General features: G+C 51.4%; 1 protein-coding gene across 1 annotated transcript in view; it reads right to left on the bottom strand.

Moving 5' to 3' along the window:
- Positions 1 to 26,293, bottom strand: part of TNIP1 (TNFAIP3 interacting protein 1) — a 130,901-nt gene that overhangs the window by 21,265 nt on the left and 83,343 nt on the right. The window contains exons 9-13 of the mRNA XM_075344341.1: positions 26,117 to 26,206; positions 22,012 to 22,077; positions 21,661 to 21,792; positions 19,763 to 19,891; positions 19,515 to 19,643 (exon numbers count right to left, since the gene is read on the bottom strand). Coding sequence (XP_075200456.1) covers positions 19,515 to 19,643; positions 19,763 to 19,891; positions 21,661 to 21,792; positions 22,012 to 22,077; positions 26,117 to 26,206 — 546 coding nt within the window. The remainder of the gene's footprint in view (positions 1 to 19,514; positions 19,644 to 19,762; positions 19,892 to 21,660; positions 21,793 to 22,011; positions 22,078 to 26,116; positions 26,207 to 26,293) is intronic.

Raw genomic sequence — 26,293 nt, 5'->3', positions numbered from 1 at the left:
CCGTTATCAGAGCACCAGGATAAGAAGATTTGTCAAGACCTGTAATAGATCTTGGCGGACGTTGGCTTCCTGGCCTGTCTTATGGTGGCAATGACATCCTGAGATAACCCTGAAGACGCTAGGAGCCAGGACTCAATGGCCACGCAGTCAGGTTGAGGGCCACAGAATTCAGATGGAAAAACGGGCCTTGTGACAGCAAGTCTGGGCGGTCTGGAAGCGCCCACGGTTGTCCCACCGTGAGATGCCACAGATCCGGGTACCGCGACCGCCTCGGCCAGTCTGGAGCGATGAGAATGGCGCGACGGCAGTCGGATCTGATCTTGCGTAACACTCTGGGCAGCATCGCCAGAGGAGGAAACACATAAGGCAGTCGAAACTGCGACCAATCCTGAACTAACGCGTCCGCCGCCAGAGCTCTGTGATCCTGAGACCGAGCCATGAATGCCGGGACTTTGTTGTTGTGCCGTGACGCCATGAGATCGACGTCCGGCGTTCCCCAGCGGCGACAGATCTCTCGAAACACTTCTGGGTGTAGAGACCATTCCCCCGCATCCATGCCCTGACGACTGAGAAAATCTGCTTCCCAGTTTTCTACGCCCGGGATGTGAACTGCGGAGATGGTGGAGGCTGTGGCTTCCACCCACTGCAGAATCCGCCGGACTTCCTGGAAGGTTTGATGACTGCGAGTGCCGCCTTGGTGGTTGATGTATGCGACGGCAGTGGCGTTGTCCGACTGGATACAGATCTGCCTGCCCTCCAGCCACCGATGGAAAGCCAATAGTGCTAGATACACTGCCCTTATCTCCAGAACATTGATCTGAAGGGAAGACTCTATCGGAGTCCAGGTTCCCTGAGGTCTGTGGTGGAGAAAAACCGATCCCCACCCTGACAGGCTCGCGTCCGTGGTGACCACAGCCCAGGTTGGGAGTAGGAAGGATTTTCCCTGCGATAGAGAATTGGGAAGGAGCCACCACTGAAGAGACGTCTTGGTTGCAAGGGAAAGAGACTTTCCTGTCGAGGGAAGCCGACCTCCTGTCCCATTTGCGGAGAATGTCCCATTGGAGTGGCCACAGATGGAATTGCGCGAACGGCACTGCCTCCATCGCTGCCACCATCTTCCCCAGGAAGTGCATGAGGCGCCTTAAGGGGTGTGACTGACCCCGAAGAAGAGATTGCACCCCTGCCTGCAGAGAAAGCTGTTTGTCCCGCGGTAGCTTGACTACCGCTGACTGTGTATGAAACTCCATCCCGAGGTAAGTCAGTGATTGGGTCGGCGTCAACTTGGATTTCGGGAAGTTGATGATCCACCCGAACTGCTGGAGAGTTGCCAGAGCGACGGTAAGGCTGTGTTGACACGCCACCCGAGAAGGGGCCCTGACTAGGAGATCGTCTAAGTAGGGAATCACCGAGTGGCCCTGAGAGTGTAGGACCGCCACAACGGATGCCATGACTTTGGTGAAAACCTGTGGGGCTGTCGCCAGGCCGAAAGGCAATGCCACGAACTGAAGGTGTTCGTCCCCGATGGCGAAACGCAAGAAGCGTTGATGCTCGGGTGCGATCGGCACGTGGAGATAAGCATCCTTGATGTCGATCGATGCTAGGAAGTCTCCTTGTGACATCGATGCGATGACCGAGTGGAGAGATTCCATCCGAAACCGTCTGGTTCTCACATGTCTGTTGAGTAGTTTGAGGTCCAGAACGGGACGGAATGATCCGTCCTTTTTTGGCACCACGAACAAGTTGGAGTAAAAGCCGCGACCACGTTCCTGAAGGGGAACGGGGATCACAACTCCTTATGTCTTCAGAGCGTCCACTGCTTGAAAAAGTGCGTCGGCCTGAGCTGGGGGCGGAGAGGTTCTGAAGAAACGAGCCGCAGGACGAGAGCTGAACTCTATCCTGTAACCGTGAGACAGAATGTCTCTCACCCATCGGTCTTGAACATGTGGCCACCAGGCGTCGCCAAAGCGGGAGAGCCTGCCACCAACCGAGGATGCGGCTAGGGGATGCCGAGAGTCATGAGGAGGCCGCCTTGGAGGCAGTGCCTCCTGCGGCCTTTTGGGGGCGTGACTTGGACCGCCACGCATAGGAGTTCCTCTGGCCTTTCTCCGGCCTGCTGGACGAAGAGGATTGGGGCTTGGCGGAGGGACGAAAGGACCGAAACCTCGATTGTATTTTCCGTTGCTCAGGTCTCTTAGGTTTGGATTGGGGTAAGGAGTCGTCCTTTCCCTTGGATTCCTTAATAATCTCATCCAATCGTTCGCCAAACAAGCGGTCGCCAGAAAACGGCAAACCGGTTAAGAACCTCTTGGAGGCCGAGTCTGCCTTCCATTCGCGCAGCCACATGGCCCTGCGGACTGCCACAGAGTTAGCGGATGCCACAGCTGTACGGCTAGCAGAGTCTAGGACTGCGTTCATGGCGTAGGAAGAAAAAGCTGACGCTTGAGAAGTCAAAGACGCAACTTGCGGAGCAGAATTACGTGTGACAGCATTAATCTAAGCCAGACAAGCTGAGATAGCTTGGAGTGCCCACACGGCTGCAAAGGCCGGGGCAAAAGACGCGCCCGTGGCCTCATAGATGGACTTCACCATAAGCTCTATCTGCCGGTCAGTGGCATCCTTTAGCGATGAGCCATCTGCAACCGATACCACAGATCTAGCCGCCAATCTAGAGACTGGAGGATCCACCTTGGGACACTGAGCCCAACCCTTAACGACCTCGGAGGGGAAGGGGTAACGCGTGTCAGTGAGGCGCTTAGTAAAGCGCTTGTCCGGAACCGCTCTGGGCTTCTGGACAGCATCTCTGAAGTTAGAGTGATCGAAAAACGCACTACGTGTACGTTTGGGGAACCTAAACTGGTGTTTCTCCTGCTGAGACGCCGACTCCTCTACAGTAGGAGGCGGGGGAGAGAGATCCAACACCTGGTTGATGGACGAGATAAGATCATTCACTAAGGCGTCCCCTTCAGGTGTATCAAGGTTAAAGGCGACGTCAGGGTCAGAGCCCTGAGCTGCGACGTCCGCCTCGTCCTCCAGAGAGTCCTCAAGCTGGGAACCCGAGCAGCGTGAAGAAGTCGGGGAAGATTCCCAGCGAGCCCGCTTAGCCTGTTTAGGACTGTGGTCCGGGCAGGAGTCCTCCACGTGAGACCTAGGGCCCAACCTGGGAGCGCGCTGCGGCGCGGACCGAGAGGGGCCTGGAGGCGACGATCCAACAGGGGCCGGGGCCTGTGTAAGGACCGATCTGGACTGCAAAGCTTCTAGCAGCTTGGCAGACCATTTGTCCATAGACTGAGCCATGGATTGTGAAAGTGACTCAGAGAGTTTCTCAGCAAAGGAGGCGAACTCTGTCCCTGCCGCCTGGACAGGGGGAGCAGGGGGGTCTACATGAGCCGAGGGGTCCACTAGTGACCGAGGCTCCGGCTGAGCAAGCGAAACAGGGGTCGAGCATTGCTCACAGTGAGGGTAGGTGGAACCCGCAGGTAACATAGCCCCACAAGAGGTACAGGCCGCAAAAAAACCCTGTGCCTTAACAGCTTTGCTCCTTGTGGACGACATGCTGTTGTCTCCTAGGAGAATGATCACTGAAGGTATATGGGCAAAAAAGGGTATACAGCCCGACCGAACAGAAATACATATATAAATACGTATCTATTCCGGCACCCTAGGGGGACCAGCACCGGGTGACCGGTATGGCTTACCGACCGCTAAAAAGCGGCGTGTGTGTCCTCCAGATTCCCTGCCCTAGGTCCCCCGGAGCTGCAGAGCTCTTCACTGAGAATCCTCCACCGGCAGAATGCCCAAAAAATGGCTGCCGGAGCTCTCAGGGGAGGAGTGGAGCCGTGGGCGGCGCCAGGAAAGTGCGGGAATCTGGGGTCCCCACAGTGATCAGTGAGGGAGGAGGAAACATGCAGGATGGTCCGGCCCTCACATCCGACGTCAGGTCGGCAGTCCCGCCCTTACCCCTGACAGGCAGGCCCGGGGGCGGGATTTTTGCGACTAGGCCGCGATGAAGCCGGGGACTAAATTTGAGACCGCGCCCGACAAGCAGGCATGGTCGGCGCGGAAGTCCGCCGGCCTTCTCAATTCAGCAGCTGCCGCAGCGTCCGGGAAGAAGGTGCGCTCCCTGCACAGTCCCCTATGGGGACACAGAGTACCTTAGAGTTGCAGGGCCCGGTCCCTGAGGTTGAATAGACTCCGGTCCGGCAGATTCCCACAGGGGCTGCGGAGGGAGCACGGTCCCAGTAAATGGATGACCGCTCAGGATCCCACTTCTCCCAGAGCCGCTAAGGGATGGTGAAGGAGACGGCATGAGGCTCCGGCCTTTGTACCCGCAATGGGTACCTCAACCTTAACAACACCGCCGACGTAGTGGGGTGAGAAGGGAACATGCCGGGGGCCCCGTGGGGGCCCTCTTTTCTTCCAATCGACATAACTAATATGAGAATGCATGAGTGGATGTGTGCCTCCTTCCACACAAAGCATAAAACTGAGGAGCCCGTGATCCACGGGAGGGTGTATAGGCAGAGGGGAGGGGTTACACTTTAAGTGTAATACTTTGTGTGGCCTCCGGAGGCAGAAGCTATACACCCAATTGTCTGGGTCTCCCAATGGAGCGACAAAGAAAAGGCATAATTTCACACAAAAAACCCTAAAATGGGCTGGACAAAAGCGTTGAAATTGTTGCCACCTTTCGAAAATTGTGAGTAAACGTCTTTGTTTCAACCATGTTACGCTCATTTAAAATTCCCCTCTGGCAAGAAACAGGTGAGGGCAATATGAAAAACACACCTAAAACCAGATAAAAAGGGGAGAAGTTGACTCAATCTTTGCATTTTGTGTCTGAGTGTGCCACACTAAGCATGTAGAACAGAAAGAGAAGAGAATTGTCTGAGGACTAGAGAACAAAAACTGATGACAAATATCAACAATCTCAAGGTTACAAGTCCATTTGTAGAGAGCTTTACGCTCTTTTGTCCACTATGTGCAACATAATCAAGAACTTTACAACCCATGGCATGGTAGCTAAACTACCTGGATGTGGAGGGAAGAAAAAAAAAATTGATGAAAGGTTACAACACAGGATAGTCCGGATGAGGGATAAGCAGCCCTAATCAAGTTCCAAAGAAATTGAAGCTGTCCTGCAGGCTCAGGGTGCATCAGTGTCAGCGGGAACTAGAGATCCACATCTGAATGAATGAAATGCTTTGGAAGACCCAGGAGGACCCCACTGCTGACACAAACACAAAGCTAGACTGCAGTTTGCCAAAATGTATGCAAGCAAGCCAAAATACTTCTGTGAAAGAGTCATGTGGACAGATGAGACCAAGATAGAGTTTTTTGGTAAAGCAGATTATACTGTTTACCGAAAACGGAATGAGACCTACAAAGAAAATAACACACTACCTATAGTCACATATGGTGGAGGCTCAAAGATGTTTTGGAGTTCTTTTGCTGCCTCTGGCACTGGTGGCCTTGGTTGTGTGCATGGCATCATGAAATCTGAAGATTACCAAAGGATTTTGGGTGGCAATGTAGTGCCCAGTGTTAGAAAGCTGTGTTTGCGTCCTAGGTCATGGGTCTTCCAGAAACAGAATGACCCCAAACATACTTCAAGAAGGGTAAATTAGAGAAAGAATACCAAGGTCCATAATAATAATTAAATAATCCTGACTAAAGCCATCCAAATTATAAATTGTACCTATAATTGACTTTTTATAAAAATGTGATACTCAGTATCTCAATAGACCAATTGATAATAAAAAAAAGAGCATGTACCATTTTATTGGGGACAACAAAAATTCACGCAGAAAACGAAGGGAATTTTGTTTACTTACCGTAAATTCCTTTTCTTCTAGCTCTAATTGGGAGACCCAGACAATTGGGTGTATAGGCTATGCCTCCGGAGGCTGCACAAAGTATTACACTTAAAAGTGTTAAGCCCCTCCCCTTCTGCCTATACACCCCCCGTGCTCTCACGGGATCCTCAGTTTTGGTGCAAAAGCAAGAAGGAGGAAAAAATTATAAACTGGTTTAAAGTAGATTCAATCCGAAGGAATATCGGAGAACTGAAACCATTCAACATGAACAACATGTGTACACAAAAAACAGAGGCGGGTGCTGGGTCTCCCAATTAGAGCTAGAAGAAAAGGAATTTACGGTAAGTAAACAAAATTCCCTTCTTCTTTGTCGCTCTATTGGGAGACCCAGACAATTGGGATGTCCAAAAGCAATCCCTGGGTGGGTAAAATAATACCTCGTAATAGAGCCGAAAAAAACGGCCCCTTCCTACAGGTGGGCAACCGCCGCCTGAAGGACACGTCTGCCTATGCTGGCATCCGCCGAAGCATAGGTATGAACCTGATAGTGTTTCGTGAAAGTGTGCAGGCTCGACCAGGTAGCCGCCTGACACACCTGCTGAGCCGTAGCCTGGTGCCTCAAAGCCCAGGACGCGTCCACGGCTCTGGTAGAATGGGCCTTCAGCCCTGAGAGAACCGGAAGCCCAGCCGAACGGTAGGCTTCGAAAATTGGCTCTTTGATCCACCGAGTCAAGGTTGATTTGGAAGCCTGTGACCCTTTACGCTGGCCAGCGACAAGGACAAAGAGTGCATCCGAGCGGCGCCGAGGCGCCGTACGAGAAATGTAGAGTCTGAGTGCTCTCACCAGATCTAACAAGTGCAAATCCTTTTCACATTGGTGAACTGGATGAGGACAAAAAGAAGGTAAGGAGATATCCTGATTGAGATGAAAGGGGGATACCACCTTAGGGAGAAATTCCGGAACCGGACGTAGAACTACCTTGTCCTGGTGAAACACCAGAAAAGGAGCTTTGCATGACAACGCTGCTAGCTCAGACACTCTCCGAAGAGAGGTGACTGCTACTAGGAAGACCACCTTCTGCGAAAGGCGTGAGAGAGAGATATCTCTCATTGGCTCGAATGGTGGTTTCTGAAGAACCATCAGCACCCTGTTCAGATCCCAGGGTTCTAACGGCCGCTTGTAAGGTGGAACGATGTGACAAACTCCCTGCAGGAACGTGCGTACCTGTGGAAGTCTAGCTAGGCGCTTCTGGAAAAACACCGAGAGCGCAGAAACTTGTCCCTTAAGGGAGCCAAGCGACAAACCCTTTTCCAGTCCAGATTGAAGGAAGGACAGAAAAGTAGGTAATGCAAATGACCAGGGAGAAAAACCCTGAGCAGAGCACCATGACAGAAAAATTTTCCACGTCCTGTGATAGATCTTGGCGGACGTTGGTTTCCTAGCCTGTCTCATAGTGGCAATGACATCCTGAGATAATCCTGAAGACGCTAGGATCCAGGACTCAATGGCCACGCAGTCAGGTTGAGGGCCGCAGAATTCAGATGGAAAAAACGGCCCTTGAGACAGCAAGTCTGTTCGGTCTGGTAGTGCCCACGGTTGGCCGACCGTGAGATGCCACAGATCCGGGTACCCCGACCTCCTCGGCCACTGCGTCCATGCCCTGGCGACTGAGATAATCTGCTCCCCAGTTTTCCACGCCTGGGATGTGAACTGCGGATATGGTGGAGGACGTGGCTTCCACCCACATCAAGATCCGCCGGACTTCCTGAAAGGCTTGACGACTGCGTGTGCCGCCTTGGTGATTGATGTATGCCACCGCTGTGGAATTGTCCGACTGAATTCGGATCTGCTTGCCTGCCAGCCACTGCTGGAACGCTTTCAGGGCAAGATACACTGCCCGAATTTCCAGAACATTGATCTGAAGCGAGGACTCTTGCCGGGTCAACGTACCCTGAGTCCTGTGGTGGAGAAAAAACCGCTCCCCATCCTGACAGACTCGCGTCTGTCGTGACTACTTCCCAGGATGGGGGAAGGAAGGATTTCCCCTTCGATAATGAAGTGGGAAGAAGCCACCACCGAAGGGAGGCTTTGGTCGCCTGAGAGAGGGAGACGGACCTGTCGAGGGACGTCGGCTTCCTGTCCCATTTGCGTAGGATGTCCCATTGAAGGGGACGCAGGTGAAACTGCGCGAAAGGGACTGCTTCCATTGCTGCCACCATCTTCCCCAAGAAGTGCATGAGGCGCCTCAAGGGGTGTGACTGGCCTTGAAGGAGAGACTGTACCCCTTTCTGTAGTGACTGCTGTTTGATCAGCGGAAGCTTCACTATCGCTGAGAGGGTATGAAACTCCATGCCAAGGTACGTCAGCGATTGGGCCGGTGTCAGATTTGACTTTGGAAAATTGATGATCCACCCGAAACTCTGGAGAGTCTCCAGGGTAACGTCGAGGCTGTGTTGGCATGCCTCTTGAGAGGGTGCCTTGATCAACAGATCGTCCAAGTACGGGATCACAGAATGACCCTGAGAATGGAGGACCGCTACTACAGTAGCCATAACCTTGGTGAAAACCCGTGGGGCTGTTGCCAGGCCGAATGGTAGTGCCACGAACTGTAGGTGTTCGTTTTCCATGGCGAAGCGCAAGAAGCGTTGGTGCTCAGGGGCAATCGGAACGTGGAGATAAGCATCTTTGATATCGATCGATGCAAGGAAATCTCCCTGGGACATTGAGGCGATGACGGAACGGAGGGATTCCATCCGGAACCGCCTGGTCTTTACGTGTTTGTTGAGAAGTTTCAGGTCCAGGACAGGACGGAAGGACCCGTCCTTCTTTGGGACCACAAACAAGTTGGAGTAAAAACCGTGGCCCTGTTGCTGAAGAGGAACAGGGACCACCACTCCTTCTGCCTTCAGGGTGCCCAGCGCCTGCCGAAGAGCCTCGGCTCGCTCGGGAGGCGGAGAGGACCGGAAGAATCGAGTCGGGGGACGAGAGATGAACTCTATCTTGTAACAGTGAGAGAGAATGTCTCTCACCCAGCGGTCTTTTATTTGTGGCAGCCAGGTGTCGCAAAAGCGGGAGAGCCTGCCACCGACCGAGGATGCTACTAGAGGAGGTAGAAAGTCATGAGGCAGCCGCTTTGTTAGCGGTGCTCCCAATGGCCTTTTTAGGACGTGACTTAGACCGCCATGCATCAGAGTTCCTTTGCTCTTTCTGAGACCTTTTGGACGAGGAGAATTGGGACCTGCCCGCGCCCCGAAAGGACCGAAACCTCGACTGCCCTCTCCTCTGTTGGGAGAGGTTCTGCTTGGGCTGGGGTAAGGATGTATCCTTTCCCTTGGATTGTTTGATGATTTCATCCAGGCGCTCGCCAAAGAGCCTGTCGCCACAAATTGGCAAACCGGTTAAACGCTTTTTTGGAAGCGGAATCTGCCTTCCACTCCCGTAGCCACAAGGCCCTGCGGACTACTACCGAATTGGCGGTCGCAACTGCCGTACGGCTCACAGAGTCCAGGACAGCATTCATAGCGTAAGACGCAATTGCCGAGGTCTGGGAGGTAATGGAAGCCACTTGTGGCGTGGCCGCTTCAATTTTCGGTTGACCTGCTGATATAGCTTGTAGCGCCCATACGGCTGCGAATGCTGGGGCAAAAGAAGCTCCGATAGCTTCATAGATGGATTTCATCCAGAGCTCCATCTGCCTGTCAGTGGCATGTTTAAGCGAGGCCCCATCTTCCACTGCAAGTATGGATCTAGCCGCCAGTCTGGAGATTGGAGGATCCCCTTTGGGACATTGAATCCAACCTTTAACCACTTCCGGGGGAAAAGGATAACGTGTATCCTTAAGGCGCTTAGAGAAACGCTTATCCGGACAAGCATGGTGATTCTGGATTGCCTCTCTGAAATCAGAGTGGTCTAGAAACATACTCTGTGTACGCTTGGGGAACCTGAAGCGAAATTTCTCCTGCTGAGAATCTGACTCCTCCGCCGGAGGGGCTGAGGGAAGAATATCCAGCAACTGATGAATGGATGCAATAAGATCATTCACTATGGCATCCCCGTCTGGAGAATTAAGATTGAGAGCGCTCCCAGGATCAGAATCCTGATCAGCTGTCTCCGCATCATCAACCAGAGAATCCCCCCGCTGAGACCCTAAACAATATGATGTCGAGGGAATTCTAAGCGGGCCCGCTTAGACGATCTGGGGCTAGGTTCTAAGTCCGAACCCTCCGTCTGGGTGTATGAGATACCCCGTGAGGACATTGTTGGTCCAACTGAGGGGGGTCAGGGAACAATGATTCAACAGAGTCCCTTTGCTGAGATACCGGTCTGGACTGCAAGGCTTCTAGTATCTTAGCCATAGTCTCAGATAGTTGATCCTTAAAGGCTGCAAACTCAGTCCCTGTCACCTGTACAGTGACAACAGGTGGCTCCCCCTGGGCCCCTCTTAGCAGAGGATCCGGCTGAGGAAGTGTCACAGGGGTCGAACACTGTACACAATGAAGGTCAGTGGAACCTGCCGGTAGCTGGGTCTTACATGCGGCGCAGGCAACATAATAAGCCTGTGTTTTGGCACCCCTGCCTTTTGTGGGCGCCATGCTATAGTTTTCCCTGAGTAACACAATAGGGTATATAGCCAGAAAGAACTGTGCTCATACAGTGTAAATAATATACAGTACACAAATAATGTACCAATACAATACAGCACCATGGGGCTAGCACCACATGTGCTGCTTACCAGCCGCCTAAGCGGTTGTGAGGCCACCAGAGACCGTGTCTGGGTCTCCGATGAATATGTCCCTCTCTGCAGCGTCGGTGGAGCTGACAGGAATGGCTGCGGCGTCCTGACGAGCTGAGGAAGCTGTGGGCGTGGCCTAGAAAGAGCGCGAAACGGGCGCTCATACTGTGCACAGTGAGGGGAGTGGAGCATGTAAATCATACTCCAGCCCTCATTGCTGCTCGCTCCGTGCAGCGTCCCGCCCTTCCCCTGCCTGTCAGGGCTGAGGGCGGGAGAAAAAAAGGGAAACTAGGCCGCAATGAAGCCGGGGACTGTAGTAATAAACGCGGCCGCCGTAAAAGCGCGGTCGCGTGAAAGTCCCCGGCAAACTACAAGTCCCAGCCGCGCCGCAGTGTCCCGTGGCAACGGCGGTCAGTGCGGTAGCCCTTACATATAAACACACTCAGCGACGCTGAGTGTGTAATGGCACATATAGACCCGGTCAGCGCCGCGGTCCCCGGTGCACTAGCACACCCAGCAAAGCTGAGGTGATGCCGTGCGCGGTCCCCATAGGGATACAGAGTACCTTTAAGATGCAGGGCCATGTCCCTGAACGGTATCGGCTCCTATCCATCAGGCTCCACAGGAGTTGTGGATGAAGCCCGGTCTCAGTGCCTGGAGACCGATAAGATCCCACTTCACCCAGAGCCCTAAGGGGGATGGGGAAGGAAAAACAGCATGTGGGCTCCAGCCTCCGTACCCGCAATGGATACCTCAACCTTAACAACACCGCCGACAAAAGTGGGGTGAGAAGGGAGCATGCTGGGGGCCCTATATGGGCCCACTTTTCTTCCATCCGACCTAGTCAGCAGCTGCTGCTGACTAATCTGTGGAGCTGTGCTTGCACGTCTGCCTCCTTCGCACAAAGCAAAAAACTGAGGATCCCGTGAGAGCACGGGGGGTGTATAGGCAGAAGGGGAGGGGCTTAACACTTTTAAGTGTAATACTTTGTGCAGCCTCCGGAGGCATAGCCTATACACCCAATTGTCTGGGTCTCCCAATAGAGCGACAAAGAAAGTGTCAAATTACAGCAGAATTGCAGTCAGGAAAATAGCAAGTGCAAACAAAGGTTTATATATTCGATGATTTTAAATATAGGATAATATTCCACACTAGTCCCTAAAGAGATTGGACAAATGTCCTGGTAAGCAACGAAAAGTCCCATTGACATCAATTGCACAAGCACGTTCAACTGTCAAAAAAAGAGACATCTAAACATTCAAATGCTCACATAGTAACAATGTGCAAAGCATTGGACACGCATGTACAAATATGCAATCCTTAAAAATAAAAGATGTGGGACTAAGTAACCAACCAAATGCTGCACAGTGGACCCTACAGACCCCACCACCCTGCACCTCGACGCGCGTTTTGCATCAGCTTTATCGGGAAGTGCAGGAACAGTGAAATGGGCTGTTTAAATGATAAGCCGAGATTATCTGTTAGCCTATTGCGTCGCACACCGGCCGCCCGATGCCTATCCCATCCGATCTCGGATTATGTTGCCCGCACATCACTAGTTACAAGTACCGAGCCCCCGAGCCTGGTAGTGTCGGTTCATCACTAGTTACTAGTACTAACCACCCGAGCATGGTAGTGCTCATTCATCACTAGTTATGAGTACCGTGCACCGAGCATGGTAGTGCTCGCTCATCACTAGTTACGAGTACCGAGTACGGTAGTGCTCGCTCATCACTAGTTACGAGTACCGAGCACCCGAGCATGGTAGTGCTCACTCATCACTAATTACTAATACCGAGCACCCGAACATGGTAGTGTTCGCTCATCGCTAATTACTAGTACGAAGCACCCGAGCATGGTAGTGCTTGCTCATCACTATGTACTAGTACCAAGCACCTGAGCATAGTAGTGCCCGCTCATCACTAATTACTAGTACCAACCACCCGAGCATGGTAGTGCTCATTCATCACTAGTTATGAGTACCGTGCACCGAGCATGGTAGTGCCTGCACATCACTAGTTACGAGTACCGAGTACCGGGCATGGTAGTGCTCGCTCATCACTAGTTACGAGTACCGAGCATCCCCCGGAGCACTTCCAGCCTGATCTGCATACGGCTTCAACACTAGATTTCTTACGACTGGCACATCGGATCTCTACTATACAGGCATTGTTTGTATTCTTAAGTCACTGTATTCCAAATCTAATCAAATCATTCCATACTAAGGACCCACACGATGAATTTCTCGGTCAGACGGGGGTGATTAGCTGTTTCATTTCAACCGGGCTAAGTTGCAATACTAGACACAACCCATTGTCAAGTGGGGGTGCTGTTTCTGTATAACCCCCCCAAAAAAAAAACAAAAACATGTCTTTCTAATTCTCGACAATGCCTGTAACGCTCCTGACACAGTTAATGGAACCTGTAAATCGGAATAAGGCTCCCAAATGGCCACCAGAAGTTATCCAGGACTATAACAATAGTAGCTGTGGCGTCATGCAGCAAAAAAGCCTTAGAAGGCACAAGAGTGGCCAGTCACCCTCTAGGGTGGTACATCAACACAGTCCACCTATATGGCATCTGCACAGTAAAGAGTGTTCTGCCGCTCACTGGCTCATCTGCGCATGTGCTGGGTGCCATGTGACTGTAGGATAGCAAGGGACAGGGGGCTCCTATACTATTCCTCAGGCTAGTGGACCCTAGGCTATCCCTAATCACTGGATTACCCCTGATGGTGGAGATGCCGGAGTACCGTGCTTTACTATACTAAAAAAAAAACTAATCTGTTCCCACTTTTCTCCTCCCACCCCAAGGAAGGAAACGCACAAAGCAACAAAGTACTACAACCACCAGTTAGTCTGTATCACAACACCTCACTAAACCAGTTTATAGAAGCTATAGCTTGCATTAAAGGAAGAATCCAGCCAGCATATATTGGAATTAAGCGAATGTGACTGGCTCCCCCACAGCATGTGATCAAAAAAGGACTAACAATCAACTCAGCAGAGTTTAACTCTTGCTAACCTGCCTATAAACCACAAGTCTGTGGATTGATGCCAGAGTCTCCCTGCGCTGATCAAAGACATCAGAGAAGTTAGCAGGCAGAGTGACAGAATCTGTAGTTTCCACAGGTCCGGATGCTGCCATGACAGTCGGCTATATTTGTAAAAACCTCCTAGTGACATGTACCAACCCTGTGTCATCATGAGCCACCTCCACGGCACCCGGCACATGCACAGATGAATTGGTGAGTGGTAGACATCTGTTTACTGTGTAGGTACCAAAAGCACGGGGTGGAACTAAGAAGCTGGGGCTGAAAGGTGGACACTTATTTAAAGATACAAAACTAAAATCAGAGAAATTAACCATAAGGACAAAACCATTGTGACCATTTCAGCTGATCCCCAAGGTTGTCAGCAAGCGATCACATTTACTTTATTGGACCCAAAGAAGGGAATTTTGTTTACTTACCGTAAATTCCTTTTCTTCTAGCTCCAATTGGGAGACCCAGACAATTGGGTGTATAGCTATGCCTCCGGAGGCCACACAAAGTATTACACTAAAAGTGTAACGCCCCTCCCCTTCAGCCTATACACCCCCCGTGCTGCCACGGGCTCATCAGTTTTGGTGCAAAAGCCCGAAGGAGGAAAAAATTATAAACTGGTTTAAAGTAAATTCAATCCGAAGGAATATCGGAGAACTGAAACCATTTAACATGAACAACATGTGTATACAAAAACAGGGGCGGGTGCTGGGTCTCCCAATTGGAGCTAGAAGAAAAGGAATTTACGGTAAGTAAACAAAATTCCCTTCTTCTTTGTCGCTCCTTATTGGGAGACCCAGACAATTGGGACGTCCAAAAGCAGTCCCTGGGTGGGTAAATAATACCTCATAATAGAGCCGTAACGGCTCCGTCCTACAGGTGGGCAACTGCCGCCTGAAGGACTCGCCTACCTAGGCTGGCATCTGCCGAAGCATAGGTATGCACCTGATAGTGTTTCGTGAAAGTGTGCAGGCTCGACCAGGTAGCTGCCTGACACACCTGCTGAGCAGTAGCCTGGTGTCGCAAGGCCCAGGACGCTCCCACGGCCCTGGTAGAATGGGCCTTCAGTACTGAGGGAACCGGAAGCCCCGAGGAACGGTAAGCTTCGAGAATTGGTTCCTTGATCCACCGAGCCAGGGTTGAATCCACGTCCTGTGGTAGATCTTGGCGGACGTTGGTTTCCTAGCCTGTCACATAGTGGCAATGACCTCTTGAGATAATCCTGAAGACGCTAGGATCCAGGACTCAATGGCCACACAGTCAGGTTGAGGGCCGCAGAATTCAGATGGAAAAACGGCCCTTGAGACAGCAAATCTGGTCGGTCTGGCAGTGCCCACGGTTCGCCGACCGTGAGATGCCACAGATCCGGGTACCACGACCTCCTCGGCCAGTCTGGAGCGACGAGGATGACGCGGCGGCAGTCGGCCCTGATCTTGCTTAACACTCTGGGCAACAGTGCCAGAGGAGGAAACACATAAGGAAGCCGAAACTGCGACCAATCCTGAACTAAGGCGTCTGCCGCCAGAGCTCTGTGATCTTGAGATCGAGCCATGAATGTTGGGACCTTGTTGTTGTGCCGTGACGCCATTAGGTCGACGTCCGGCATCCCCCAGCGGCAACAGATCTCCTGAAACACGTCCGGGTGAAGGGACCATTCCCCTGCGTCCATGCCCTGGCGACTGAGAAAGTCTGCTTCCCAGTTTTCTACGCCCGGGATGTGAACTGCGGATATGGTGGATGCTGTGGCTTCCACCCACAGCAGAATCCGCCGGACTTCCTGGAAGGCTTGCCGACTGCGTGTCCCACCTTGGTGGTTGATGTAAGCCACCGCTGTGGAGTTGTCCGACTGAATTCGGATCTGCTTGCCTTCCAGCCACTGCTGGAACGCTTTTAGGGCAAGATACACTGCCCTGATCTCCAGAACATTGATCTGAAGTGAGGACTCTTGCTGAGTCCACGTACCCTGAGCCCTGTGGTGGAGAAAAACTGCTCCCCACCCTGACAGACTCGCGTCCGTCGTGACCACCGCCCAGGATGGGGGTAGGAAGGATTTCCCCTTCGATAATGAGGTGGGAAGAAGCCACCACCGAAGGGAAGCTTTGGTTGCCTGAGAGAGGGAGACGTTCCTGTCTAGGGACGTCGGCATCCTGTCCCACTTGCGTAGGATGTCCCATTGAAGTGGACGCAGGTGAAACTGCGCGAAAGGGACTGCTTCCATTGCTGCCACCATCTTCCCCAGGAAGTGCATGAGGCGCCTCAAGGGGTGTGACCGACCTTGAAGGAGAGATTGCACCCCTGTCTGTAGTGAACGCTGTTTGTCCAGCGGAAGCTTCACTATCGCTGGAAGAGTATGAAACTCCATGCCAAGATATGTCAGCGATTGGACCGGTGTCAGATTTGACTTTGGAAAATTGATGATCCACCCGAAACTCTGGAGAATCTCCAGAGTAACGTTGATGCTGTGTTGGCATGCCTCTTGAGAGGGTGCCTTGACCAGCAGATCGTCTAAGTAAGGTATCACTGAGTGACCCTGAGAGTGGAGGACCGCAACTACTGTAGCCATGACCTTGGTGAAAACCCTTGGGGCTGTCGCCAGGCCGAACGGCAGTGCCGCGAACTGAAGGTGTTCGTCTCCTATGGCGAAGCGCAAGAAGCGCTGATGCTCTGGAGCAATTGGTACGTGGAGATAAGCATCCTTGATATCGATCGATGCTAGGAAATCTCCTTGGGACATTGAGGCGATGACGGAGCGGAGGGATTCCATCCGGAACCGCCTGGTCCTTACGTGTTTGTTGAGCAGTTTTAGGTCCAAAACAGGACGGAAGGACCCGTCCTTCTTTGGAACCACAAACAGGTTGGAGTAGAAACCGTGACCCTGTTGCTGAAGAGGAACCGGGACCACCACTCCTTCTGCCTTCAGAATGCCCACCGCCTGCAGAAGAGCCTCGGCTCGCTCGGGAGGCGGAGATGTTCTGAAGAATCGAGTCGGAGGACGAGAGCTGAACTCTATCCTGTAACCGTGAGACAAAATGTCTCTCACCCAACAGTCTTTTACCTGTGGCAGCCAGGTGTCGCAAAAGCGGGAGAGCCTGCCACCGACCGAGGATGCGGTGTGAGGAGGCCGTAAGTCATGAGGAAGCCGCCTTAGTAGCGGCACCTCCGGCGGTCTTTTTAGGGCGTGATTTAGACCGCCATGCGTCGGAGTTCCTCTGATCCTTCTGCGGCCTTTTGGACGAGGAGAATTGGGACCTGCCCGCACCCCGAAAGGACCGAAACCTCGACTGTCCCCTCCTCTGTTGGGGTGTTTTTGGTTTGGCCTGGGGTAAGGATGTTTCCTTTCCCTTGGATTGTTTGATGATTTCATCCAATCTCTCACCAAACAAACGGTCGCCAGAAAATGGCAATCCAGTTAAGCACTTTTTGGAAGCCGAATCTGCCTTCCATTCCCGCAGCCACAAGGCCCTGCATATTGCCACCGAATTGTCGGCTGCAACCGCCGTACGGCTCGCAGAGTCCAGGACAGCATTAATAGCGTAGGACGCAAATGCCGACGTTTGAGAGGTTATGGACGCCACCTGCGGCGCAGACGTACGTGTGAGTGCGTCAATTTGCGCCTGACCAGCTGAGATAGCTTGGAGTGCCCATACGGCTGCGAATGCTGGAGCAAAAGACGCGCCGATAGCTTCATAGATGGATTTCAACCAGAGCTCCATCTGTCTGTCAGTGGCATCCTTGAGTGAAGCTCCATCTTCCACTGCAACTATGGATCTAGCCGCCAGTCTGGAGATTGGAGGATCCACCTTGGGACACTGAGTCCAGCCCTTGACCACGTCAGGGGGGAAAGGGTAACGTGTATCCTTAAGGCGCTTGGAAAAACGCTTATCTGGACAAGCTCGGTGTTTCTGGACTGCCTCTCTGAAGTCAGAGTGGTCCAGAAACATACTCTTTGTACGCTTGGGAAACCTGAAACGGAATTTCTCCTGCTGAGAGGCTGACTCCTCCACTGGAGGAGCTGAGGGAGAAATATCCAACATTTCATTGATGGACGCAATAAGATCATTCACTATGGCGTCCCCATCAGGAGTATCAAGGTTGAGAGCGGCTTCAGGATCAGAATCCTGATCAGCTACCTCCGCTTCATCATACAGAGAGTCCTCTCGCTGAGACCCTGAACATTGTGATGATGTCGAGGGGATATCATAGCGAGCTCGCTTAATCGGTCTGGGGCTGCGGTCCGTGTCAGAGACCTCACCCTGGGATCCATGAGACACCCCGGGAGGACATTGCTGTTCCAACTGAGGGGGACCAGGGGGCAATGATTCCACAGTGCCCCTGGCTTGAGATGCCGGCCTGGACTGCAAGGCTTCTAATATCTTAGCCATAGTCTCAGAAAGTCTTTCAGTAAAAACTGCAAACTCCGTCCCTGTCACCTGGACAGTGTTAACAGGTGGTTCTCCCTGGGCCGCCCTTAGCAGAGGCTCCGGCTGAGAAAGTGCCACAGGGGCCGAGCATTGCACACAATGAGGGTCAGTGGAACCTGCCGGCAGTATAGCCGTACATGCTGCACAGGCAGCATAGTAAGTCTGTGCTTTGGCACCCTTGCTATTTGTGGACGACATGCTGTTGTCTCCTCTGAGCAATACAGGAGGGTATATAGACAAAAATCAACAGTGCACCATACAGTGTAAAGTATAGTCTATAATCATATAATCTATAAGTACACTTCTGCACTAGTGGGGCCAGCACCACAGGTGCTGCTTACCGCCTGCGCAAAGCGGTTGTGTGGGCACCAGAAATCCTGCCTGGGTCTCCCTGAGCTTGTCTCTCCTCTCCAGCGTTAGCAGAGCTGAGAGGAATGGCTGCCGGCGTCCTGAGGAGAGGAGGGAGCCGTGGACGTGACCCAGAAAAGTGCGGGAACTGGTGCCCCACTGTGCAGAGTGAGGGGGGTGGAGTATGCAAAGCATGCTCCAGCCCTCACTGCTGCCGTCCTGTACAGCGTCCCGCCCTTCCCCTGATTGGCAGGGCTGGGGGCGGGAAGAAAACGAGACTAGGCCGCAAAAGCCGGGGACTCGAGTTATAAGCGCGGCCGCCGTATAAGCGCGGTCGGCGCGGAAGTCCCCGGCGCACTAACAGTCCCAGCCGCGCCGCAGTGATAACCATGGCAGCGGCGGTCAGCGCGGCAGTCCCCCTACACGAACACACTCAGCGATGCTGAAGTGTGTAATGGCACAAACGCAGTCAGCGCTGCTGTCCCCGGTGCACTAGCACACCCAGCAATGCTGGAGTGTTGCTGTGCGCGGTCCCCACGGGGACACAGAGTACCTCAAAGTAGCAGGGCCATGTCCCTGAACGATACTCGGCTCCTATCCAGCATGGTCCTCAGGAGCTGTGGATGGAGCACGGTCTCCTGTGCCTGGAGATCGAAAGGATCCCACTTCACCCAGAGCCCTAATTGAGGGATGGGGAAGGAAAGCAGCATGTGGGCTCCAGCCTCCGTACCTGCAATGGATACCTCAACCTTAACAACACCGCCGACAAGAGTGGGGTGAGAAGGGAGCATGCTGGGGGCCCTGTTATGGGCCCTCTTTTCTTCCATCCGACATAGTCAGCAGCTGCTGCTGACTAAGCTGTGGAGCTATGCGTGCATGTCTGACCTCCTTCGCACAAAGCATAAAAACTGATGAGCCCGTGGCAGCACGGGGGGTGTATAGGCTGAAGGGGAGGGGCGTTACACTTTTAGTGTAATACTTTGTGTGGCCTCCGGAGGCATAGCTATACACCCAATTGTCTGGGTCTCCCAATAAGGAGCGACAAAGAAAATCTAGTCCATCCCAAAAATCTACCATAAGACAATCTCATAGCAGATGCTCGCTTGGTGAAGAAGAATTACTCGAGGGCATCAGTTGAGTAGAAAGAGCTCATTACCTGCTGTTTGAGGAGGTCAATCTGGGTTATGAGTTCTTGGCGCTGAAGGAGCCCAGTGTCCTCTGAGGAGGCAGAGAAAGATGGAGAACGTGGACCTGATGCCTGCAGCTTCAGAGCTTCTTCTAGAGCCTGTGAGGACAATGACCATAACAATAAGTCCCGAGTGGAGACAGGTGAAGACGTTCTTCTCTCAAACAGTGGATGTGTAAAAATGACATGTGCTGTATACAACAAATATTAAGAATTACTTTATTTAGTCGGCCGATCTCGCGCTCCTGATATTCCCGCTGTTTGCTTGTGGAACTCATCTGGTCATGAAGGAAGCGGTTCTTTTGCCTCAGATCTCTTATCTCAGACTCCAGCTTCTGAATTTGTGACTGTGAAGGAATAAAAGGAACATCATGGCATGGTCGCATCACAAGTCAATGTACGAGTGGATGTTATCCTGCAGAGCGTGGAGGTTTTAAAAAAAATCTCACTGACTGTGCCTTTACAGTAATCTGCTACAGAATGGCCGCTTGCAGTCTTATAGCTATAGGTGGAAGTGGGCTTAAGGGTGACATGCAGAATAGACCGGTGTCAGGCCCACAATGATTCAGCTGGCAATTATCCCAAACATAAGAGCGCTCCTGCGTTCTCTACGAGATAGGCGCTACCGGACATCTCTGGAGGCAGGTTATCTCTCATAGAACAAAAGGAATTAGGGGGTTAGCCGATGGCCCCAGCCGGAGGGTTAGCCGATGGCCCCAGCCGGAGGGTTAGCCGATGGCCCCAGCCGGAGGGTTAGCCGATGGCCCCAGCCGGAGGGTTAGCCGATGGCCCCAGCCGGAGGGTTAGCCGATGGCCCCAGCCGGAGGGTTAGCCGATGGCCCCAGCCGGAGGGTTAGCCGATGGCCCCAGCCGGAGGGTTAGCCGATGGCCCCAGCCGGAGGGTTAGCCGATGGCCCCAGCCGGAGGGTTAGCCGATGGCCCCAGCCGGAGGGTTAGCCGATGGCCCCAGCCGGAGGGTTAGCCGATGGCCCCAGCCGGAGGGTTAGCCGATGGCCCCAGCCGGAGGGTTAGCCGATGGCCCCAGCCGGAGGGTTAGCCGATGGCCCCAGCCGGAAGGTTAGCCGATGGCCCCAGCCGGAAGGTTAGCCCATGGCCCCAGCCGGAAGGTTAGCCCATGGCCCCAGCCGGAAGGTTAGCCCATGGCCCCAGCCGGAAGGTTAGCCCATGGCCCCAGCCGGAAGGTTAGCCCATGGCCCCAGCCGGAAGGTTAGCCCATGGCCCCAGCCGGAAGGTTAGCCCATGGCCCCAGCCGGAAGGTTAGCCCATGGCCCCAGCCGGAAGGTTAGCCCATGGCCCCAGCCGGAAGGTTAGCCGATGGCCCCAGCCGGAAGGTTAGCCGATGGCCCCAGCCGGAAGGTTAGCCGATGGCCCCAGCCGGAAGGTTAGCCGATGGCCCCAGCCGGAAGGTTAGCCAATGGCCCCAGCCGGAAGGTTAGCCAATGGCCCCAGCTGGAAGGTTAGCCAATGGCCCCAGTGTCTATCATGACAAAATTTCCTGTGATCATCGGCTGAGCGCCGCCATTCATAGGACATTGTGATTTCTGCTGTACAGAAGCGGTGCTGATACTGATGCGGATGCCTGCTCTATACAGCTTCATGTACCCTAAGGTGGACTAGTAAGTATAATTAAAACTGGAGGGAAAAATGTTTTTAAAAATATGTAAGAAAAAAAAAAAACTGTTGCCAACAAAAATACACGTATTTAAAGGGGGTATCCACTACCTTGATAAACACCTATATAAATAGACTCCATTGTCGGCGCCGAAACTCCAGTGACAATGTTATGTCATGTGAGCACTGCAGCCAATCAAGTGTCAACTATAGGGCTGCTGCGCTCCTACTTCCTTCAGACGAATGTCGGACAAGCAGAAGATGTGAGAGTGCAGCAGCAAAAAAGTGATTGCCTGCAGGGCTCACGTGGAGCCGCAATATCACATGAGCCCCGATGCGGGAGGTGAGTGTGAAACTTATTCTTTAACAGTGACTACTTAAATTAAAAAAGGGCTGGTCCAGATAGTGGACCATCCCTTTAAGGGATTAAAAATGCCCAAAAAGGTTGACGGTATTAACCCATAACCAAAGCCAAAGTCTTCACCTCTTTTTCCTCTATTTTGTCTCTGGCCAGGAGAAGTTTGCGGTCGAAGTCTCTCTGCTTCCGGTCTCGGTCGGCCTCCTGCTCGCTCTCAGATTTGGTAGCTAGTAAAATCTTCTGACGCAGAGATGTGATCTGTATGGATCCGTTTTCAGCCAGCCAATCGAGATGAAAATGTAAAAATGTAAAACACCAACGTCAGTGCATAATATGGGAAAGTAAATAGTGTCATTCTACAATCTATACCGCAATCAATAAACCATCGTATGGCTAGGTGGATGCAAAAATTAAAAAAAAAAAGTTATGGCTCTTTGAAGCCTAAAAACAGGAGGGATATATGTGACAATACAATACCTTCTCTTCATATTGATGTTTCATGGACCGGAACTGCTGATCCCACTGCTTATTCACTTCCAGGAGCTGTAGAGAAGGATAGAAAGGATATCACCGATTAGCTGCAGAAGACCATCCCTAAGGCAGTGTTCACACTACCACTTAACTGCAGCCACACATACAAAATGCTTGTTAGTCAGGTGAAATAATTCTTAAAGGGAACCACCCACCAGGTTTTTGCCCTATAAATTAGAGGCAATGCCATAATGGTGCTAGGATGCGGACTAAAATGATACCTTTACTTGAGAAATCCGAGGCTTGATTGCAGAATAATCCTTGTTCAAACCTTCAGAAATGACGCTGTTTGTGCACAGGCCCGAGCATTAGGCTGGGGACTTTGTGGGTTAGATCCTCTGTAATGATTCCTCCTCCTCTTTACTTGCATTTCACGCTGCCGCTGCCATTAGCGCTGTTGGCGGCATACGCGCATTGCTATTGTAATGTTGTCTTTAATAAAAGGATGCTGGAATCTGCGCGTGCATGTACCGCAATCTCTAGTGCCATTTTAATGAAAAACACTGATAAGACCAATATGAGCGGCAGAGGCACATGCGCACATTGAAGGTTTTCTTCCTCAGCACACGCGCCGCTGCTCATAGTCATCTCCACAGTGTCTTCAGTAAAATGGTGCTGGAGATCATGGTACGTGCATGCGCTGGTTGAAGTTTGTTTCTTTCATCAGCACATGCGCCGCCGCTCAAAGTCATCTCCACATTGTCCTCAGTAAAATGGAGATCGTAGTACGTGCATGCACTGGTTGAAGTTTTTTATTCATCAGCGCATGCACCGTCATAACACACTATGAAGAAAAAGACATGGATCGCACATCCCAAAAAATACAATGATCTTAAGCCGCTAGGCAAAAAATTAAATAGAACATGAGGTTCTTTTGTTACCATTCTGATCAGATTGTATTAAGCCCACTGCCACGTCACGGCAAACCTCTTGAGTGGGTCCGTATCCTAAACCTTTTAGTGCGGCGCTGTGCACTAACCACTGCTGCAGCGACAAAGCGCCAGCAGGGCAGGCGACCCGGTGCCTCACAGCGCCCATGCTGCAAGGCAAAGCCCCCAAGGCTCCAGGTCACACCGCCCCACTGTCACGACACCACCACAACAGCGGCCACCACACAGCACCAGCACACAATGAGAGGTAACAAAAGAACCTCATGTTCTATTTAATTTTTTGCCAAGTGGCTTTAGATCATTGTATTTTTGGGATGTGCGATCCATGTCTTTTTCTTCATAGTATGGTATATATCATTCTATCCCCCTCTTTTTTTGCTTGGATCTGCACTCCCCCCATTTGGCACAGGTGATTTTAATCAGCAGGGGACTGCAAGAGGGGTCAGCCTTTTTTTGCTCCCATTTCACATATGGGAGCCAGTGGGAGGTGAGTGCGCAGCTCCTCTCACTCTGCTGGTGCTGTGTGGTGGCCGCTGTTGTGGTGGTGTCGTGTCGGTGGGGCGGTGCAGCCTGGAGCCTTAGGGGCTTCGCCTTGCAGCAAGGGCGCTGTGAGGCACCGGGTCGCCTGCCCTGCTGGAGCTTTGTTGCTACAGCAGTGGTTAGTGCACAGCGCCGCACTAAAAGGTTTAGGATACGGACCCACTCAAGAGGTTCGCCGTGACGTGGCAGTGGGCTTAATACAATCTGATCAGAATGGTAACAAAAAAACCTCATGTTCTATTTAATTTTTTGCCTAGCGGCTTTAGATCATTGTATTTTTTGGGATGTGCGATTCATGTCTTTTTCTTCATAGTGTGTTATACACCACTCAGTCATGTCCACTGTGTCCTCCGTAAAATGGCGCCGGGGATCGCGGTACGCGCATGCACCGATTCCAGCCCCATTTTATTGAATATATCACAATAGCAATGCGCGGCGCAAAATTTAAATAAAGAAAAAGAGACAAGGCATGAGGAGGAATCATCACAGAGGACCCGCCCCACAAAGTCCCGCCCTGATGCTCAGGCCTGTGCACAAATTATATAAAAACAAAAAAGTGAGCCGGAGTATGAGATGGTATACATGCAGCTTGTGAGCTCATGTTCACACTGGCCATTAGACAAAGAGAAACCAAGGGAAAAATTGTGAAAACATACCACTGTTTTTTGTATTCAGTACAAATGGGGTGTGGCCCTCCCTCTCTTGGTGAGCTGGGCATTTCATTCTGTGAATCCCCCTGACTGTGTGTGTCCTGTTGGGACCCGGTCGCTCTCAGCCCTTAGCCACATTGAGGCCTATTTTAGACCCATGGTAAGGTTTTAATATTAGAGAGTGTAGGTACTATCCCAACTGGGTACACCTTGGCGTTGGTGGGATGGCTTTATGCTTTTTTTGATCAAAAACAGTGTTTACTAAGTACCCTATGTTTATATGCACTATGCTTTTATTTAGTTACAGCAGGGTATGTTTTCACAATTTTTCCCTTGGTTTCTCTGTGCACAAATTATGTAATTTCTGAAGGTTTAGAGATGGATTATTCTGCAATCAAGCCTCGGAGTTCTCAACTAAAGGTGTCATTTTAATTAGCATCCTAGCGCCATTATATCACTGCCTCTAGTTTATAGGGCAAAAACCTGCTGGTTGGTTCCCTTTAAAGGGAACCTGTCACCTGAATTTTCGCTATAAAAGTAAAAGAATCCCCTTCTGCAGCTCCTGGGCTGCATACTAGAAAGGTTCATCTTGCTACTTGCCCCCCTTTCAGACCTAAATAAACACTTTATAAAATCTTACCTTTTGGTATGCTAATGAGCTTTGCTGGCCACGGGGGCGGGCTGTATTGCGTCCGTTATTCCCTCTCTTACCGCTGTTCGCTGTCCCCGAGTGTTGATTGACATAGATGAGGCCGCCGCCCTCATGTTACACAGTGCTCCTGAAGTCTCGCGCATGCCCAGTGGCAGTATCGTGGGACTGAGCACTGTTTTCAAATCGCAAGCGCCGGTGATGTTATTGCGCACGCGGCTACTTGGATGACGCTAGTGATGACAATGTCATCACCAGCGTCATCCAAGTACCCGCCCATAATCTCGCACCTGTGCAACAACATCACCGGCGCTCGCGATTTGAACAGTGTTCTGAATTATTTCACCTGACTGACAAGCATTTTGATCGTTTGTCCGGTGATTTGCAGCCTGTTTATACTGCCTCTAGTTTATAGGGCAAAACCCTGCTGGTTGGCTCCCTTTGAGATTACTTAAAGAAAAAACAATGTTCTCGACAGCACATCATCACTGTGTAAACAAGACACGTGCTGCCGAGGACAAGGACAGTCATGTACAGCACCATGGAATTAATGGTGCTCTATAAATAAATATTAATAATAATATTATTATTATTATTTTTATTATTAATAAATTGGGAGTGCATGAGAAGTGCTGATGACCCGTCTCATAGGATATTAAATGATCACCTTTTAATCGGCGGTTGTTTAACACCGCGAGTCGGCTAAATGCGTTGTAAAGGCCATATGGTAACACAAATCCCAGGCATTATTTAACCCTGAATGCCATCATGTAGTTATAAGGATTGTCTCAACTGGACACCCCCTTCCTAAAATGAAGGTGTTCCCATGATTTAATGGGGCCCAGTGGCCATAATTCCCGGCATACAGGTCTGAAAACCTGCAGACAGACAAATGTGTGTCCATGTTACGCATGGTCGCACTAGCTTATTGTATATGCAATGCATGCTGGGAAGAAGGGGAAATTAAGTTCCAGCTCCTATAGTGCTGGCAGAATGCTAATGAAAAAGCAATGCTCATTTGTATGGCAAGTTGCACAACAGGAGAGTCAGGTAAGTGCACGAAAATCAGCTCAAACTTGTTTTGGGGGAACAAGCCATGCTTTTCTACAGGTTTTACGTGAAACAACAGGTACCCTACAAAGTGGAGGTTCACTATTGCTTATGTTACACTAGCATAATGCGTAATTGTTATATATGCAATTCCCTAACATACATCAATCGCTGCTGCTCTAAAAGAAGAGACTCCAATCGCTCGCAGATAGTAGGGAATTGCTATGTAAGCAGTTCTCCATCAGGTACATGTGGTTTTTGGCTTTAATCACCTCTGTTCTCTGATGTTCCAGAATTTTCACTTTCTTTAATAAGGACCCAATTTGGTCTTTATTGGAAGATTTTTCCAGCAATTTGGCCGACTGGAATAATAAAAGAAAATTCAAGTATTAATATACAAGATATTTAAACATTCAGTATTCAGTGCGGATGAGCTGATTCTGTCATAG

Source organism: Anomaloglossus baeobatrachus, chromosome 4 (genome assembly GCF_048569485.1).
Source record: "Anomaloglossus baeobatrachus isolate aAnoBae1 chromosome 4, aAnoBae1.hap1, whole genome shotgun sequence".
NCBI classification, from domain to species: domain Eukaryota; kingdom Metazoa; phylum Chordata; class Amphibia; order Anura; family Aromobatidae; genus Anomaloglossus; species Anomaloglossus baeobatrachus.
This window is presented reverse-complemented; position numbering and strand designations above follow the sequence as displayed.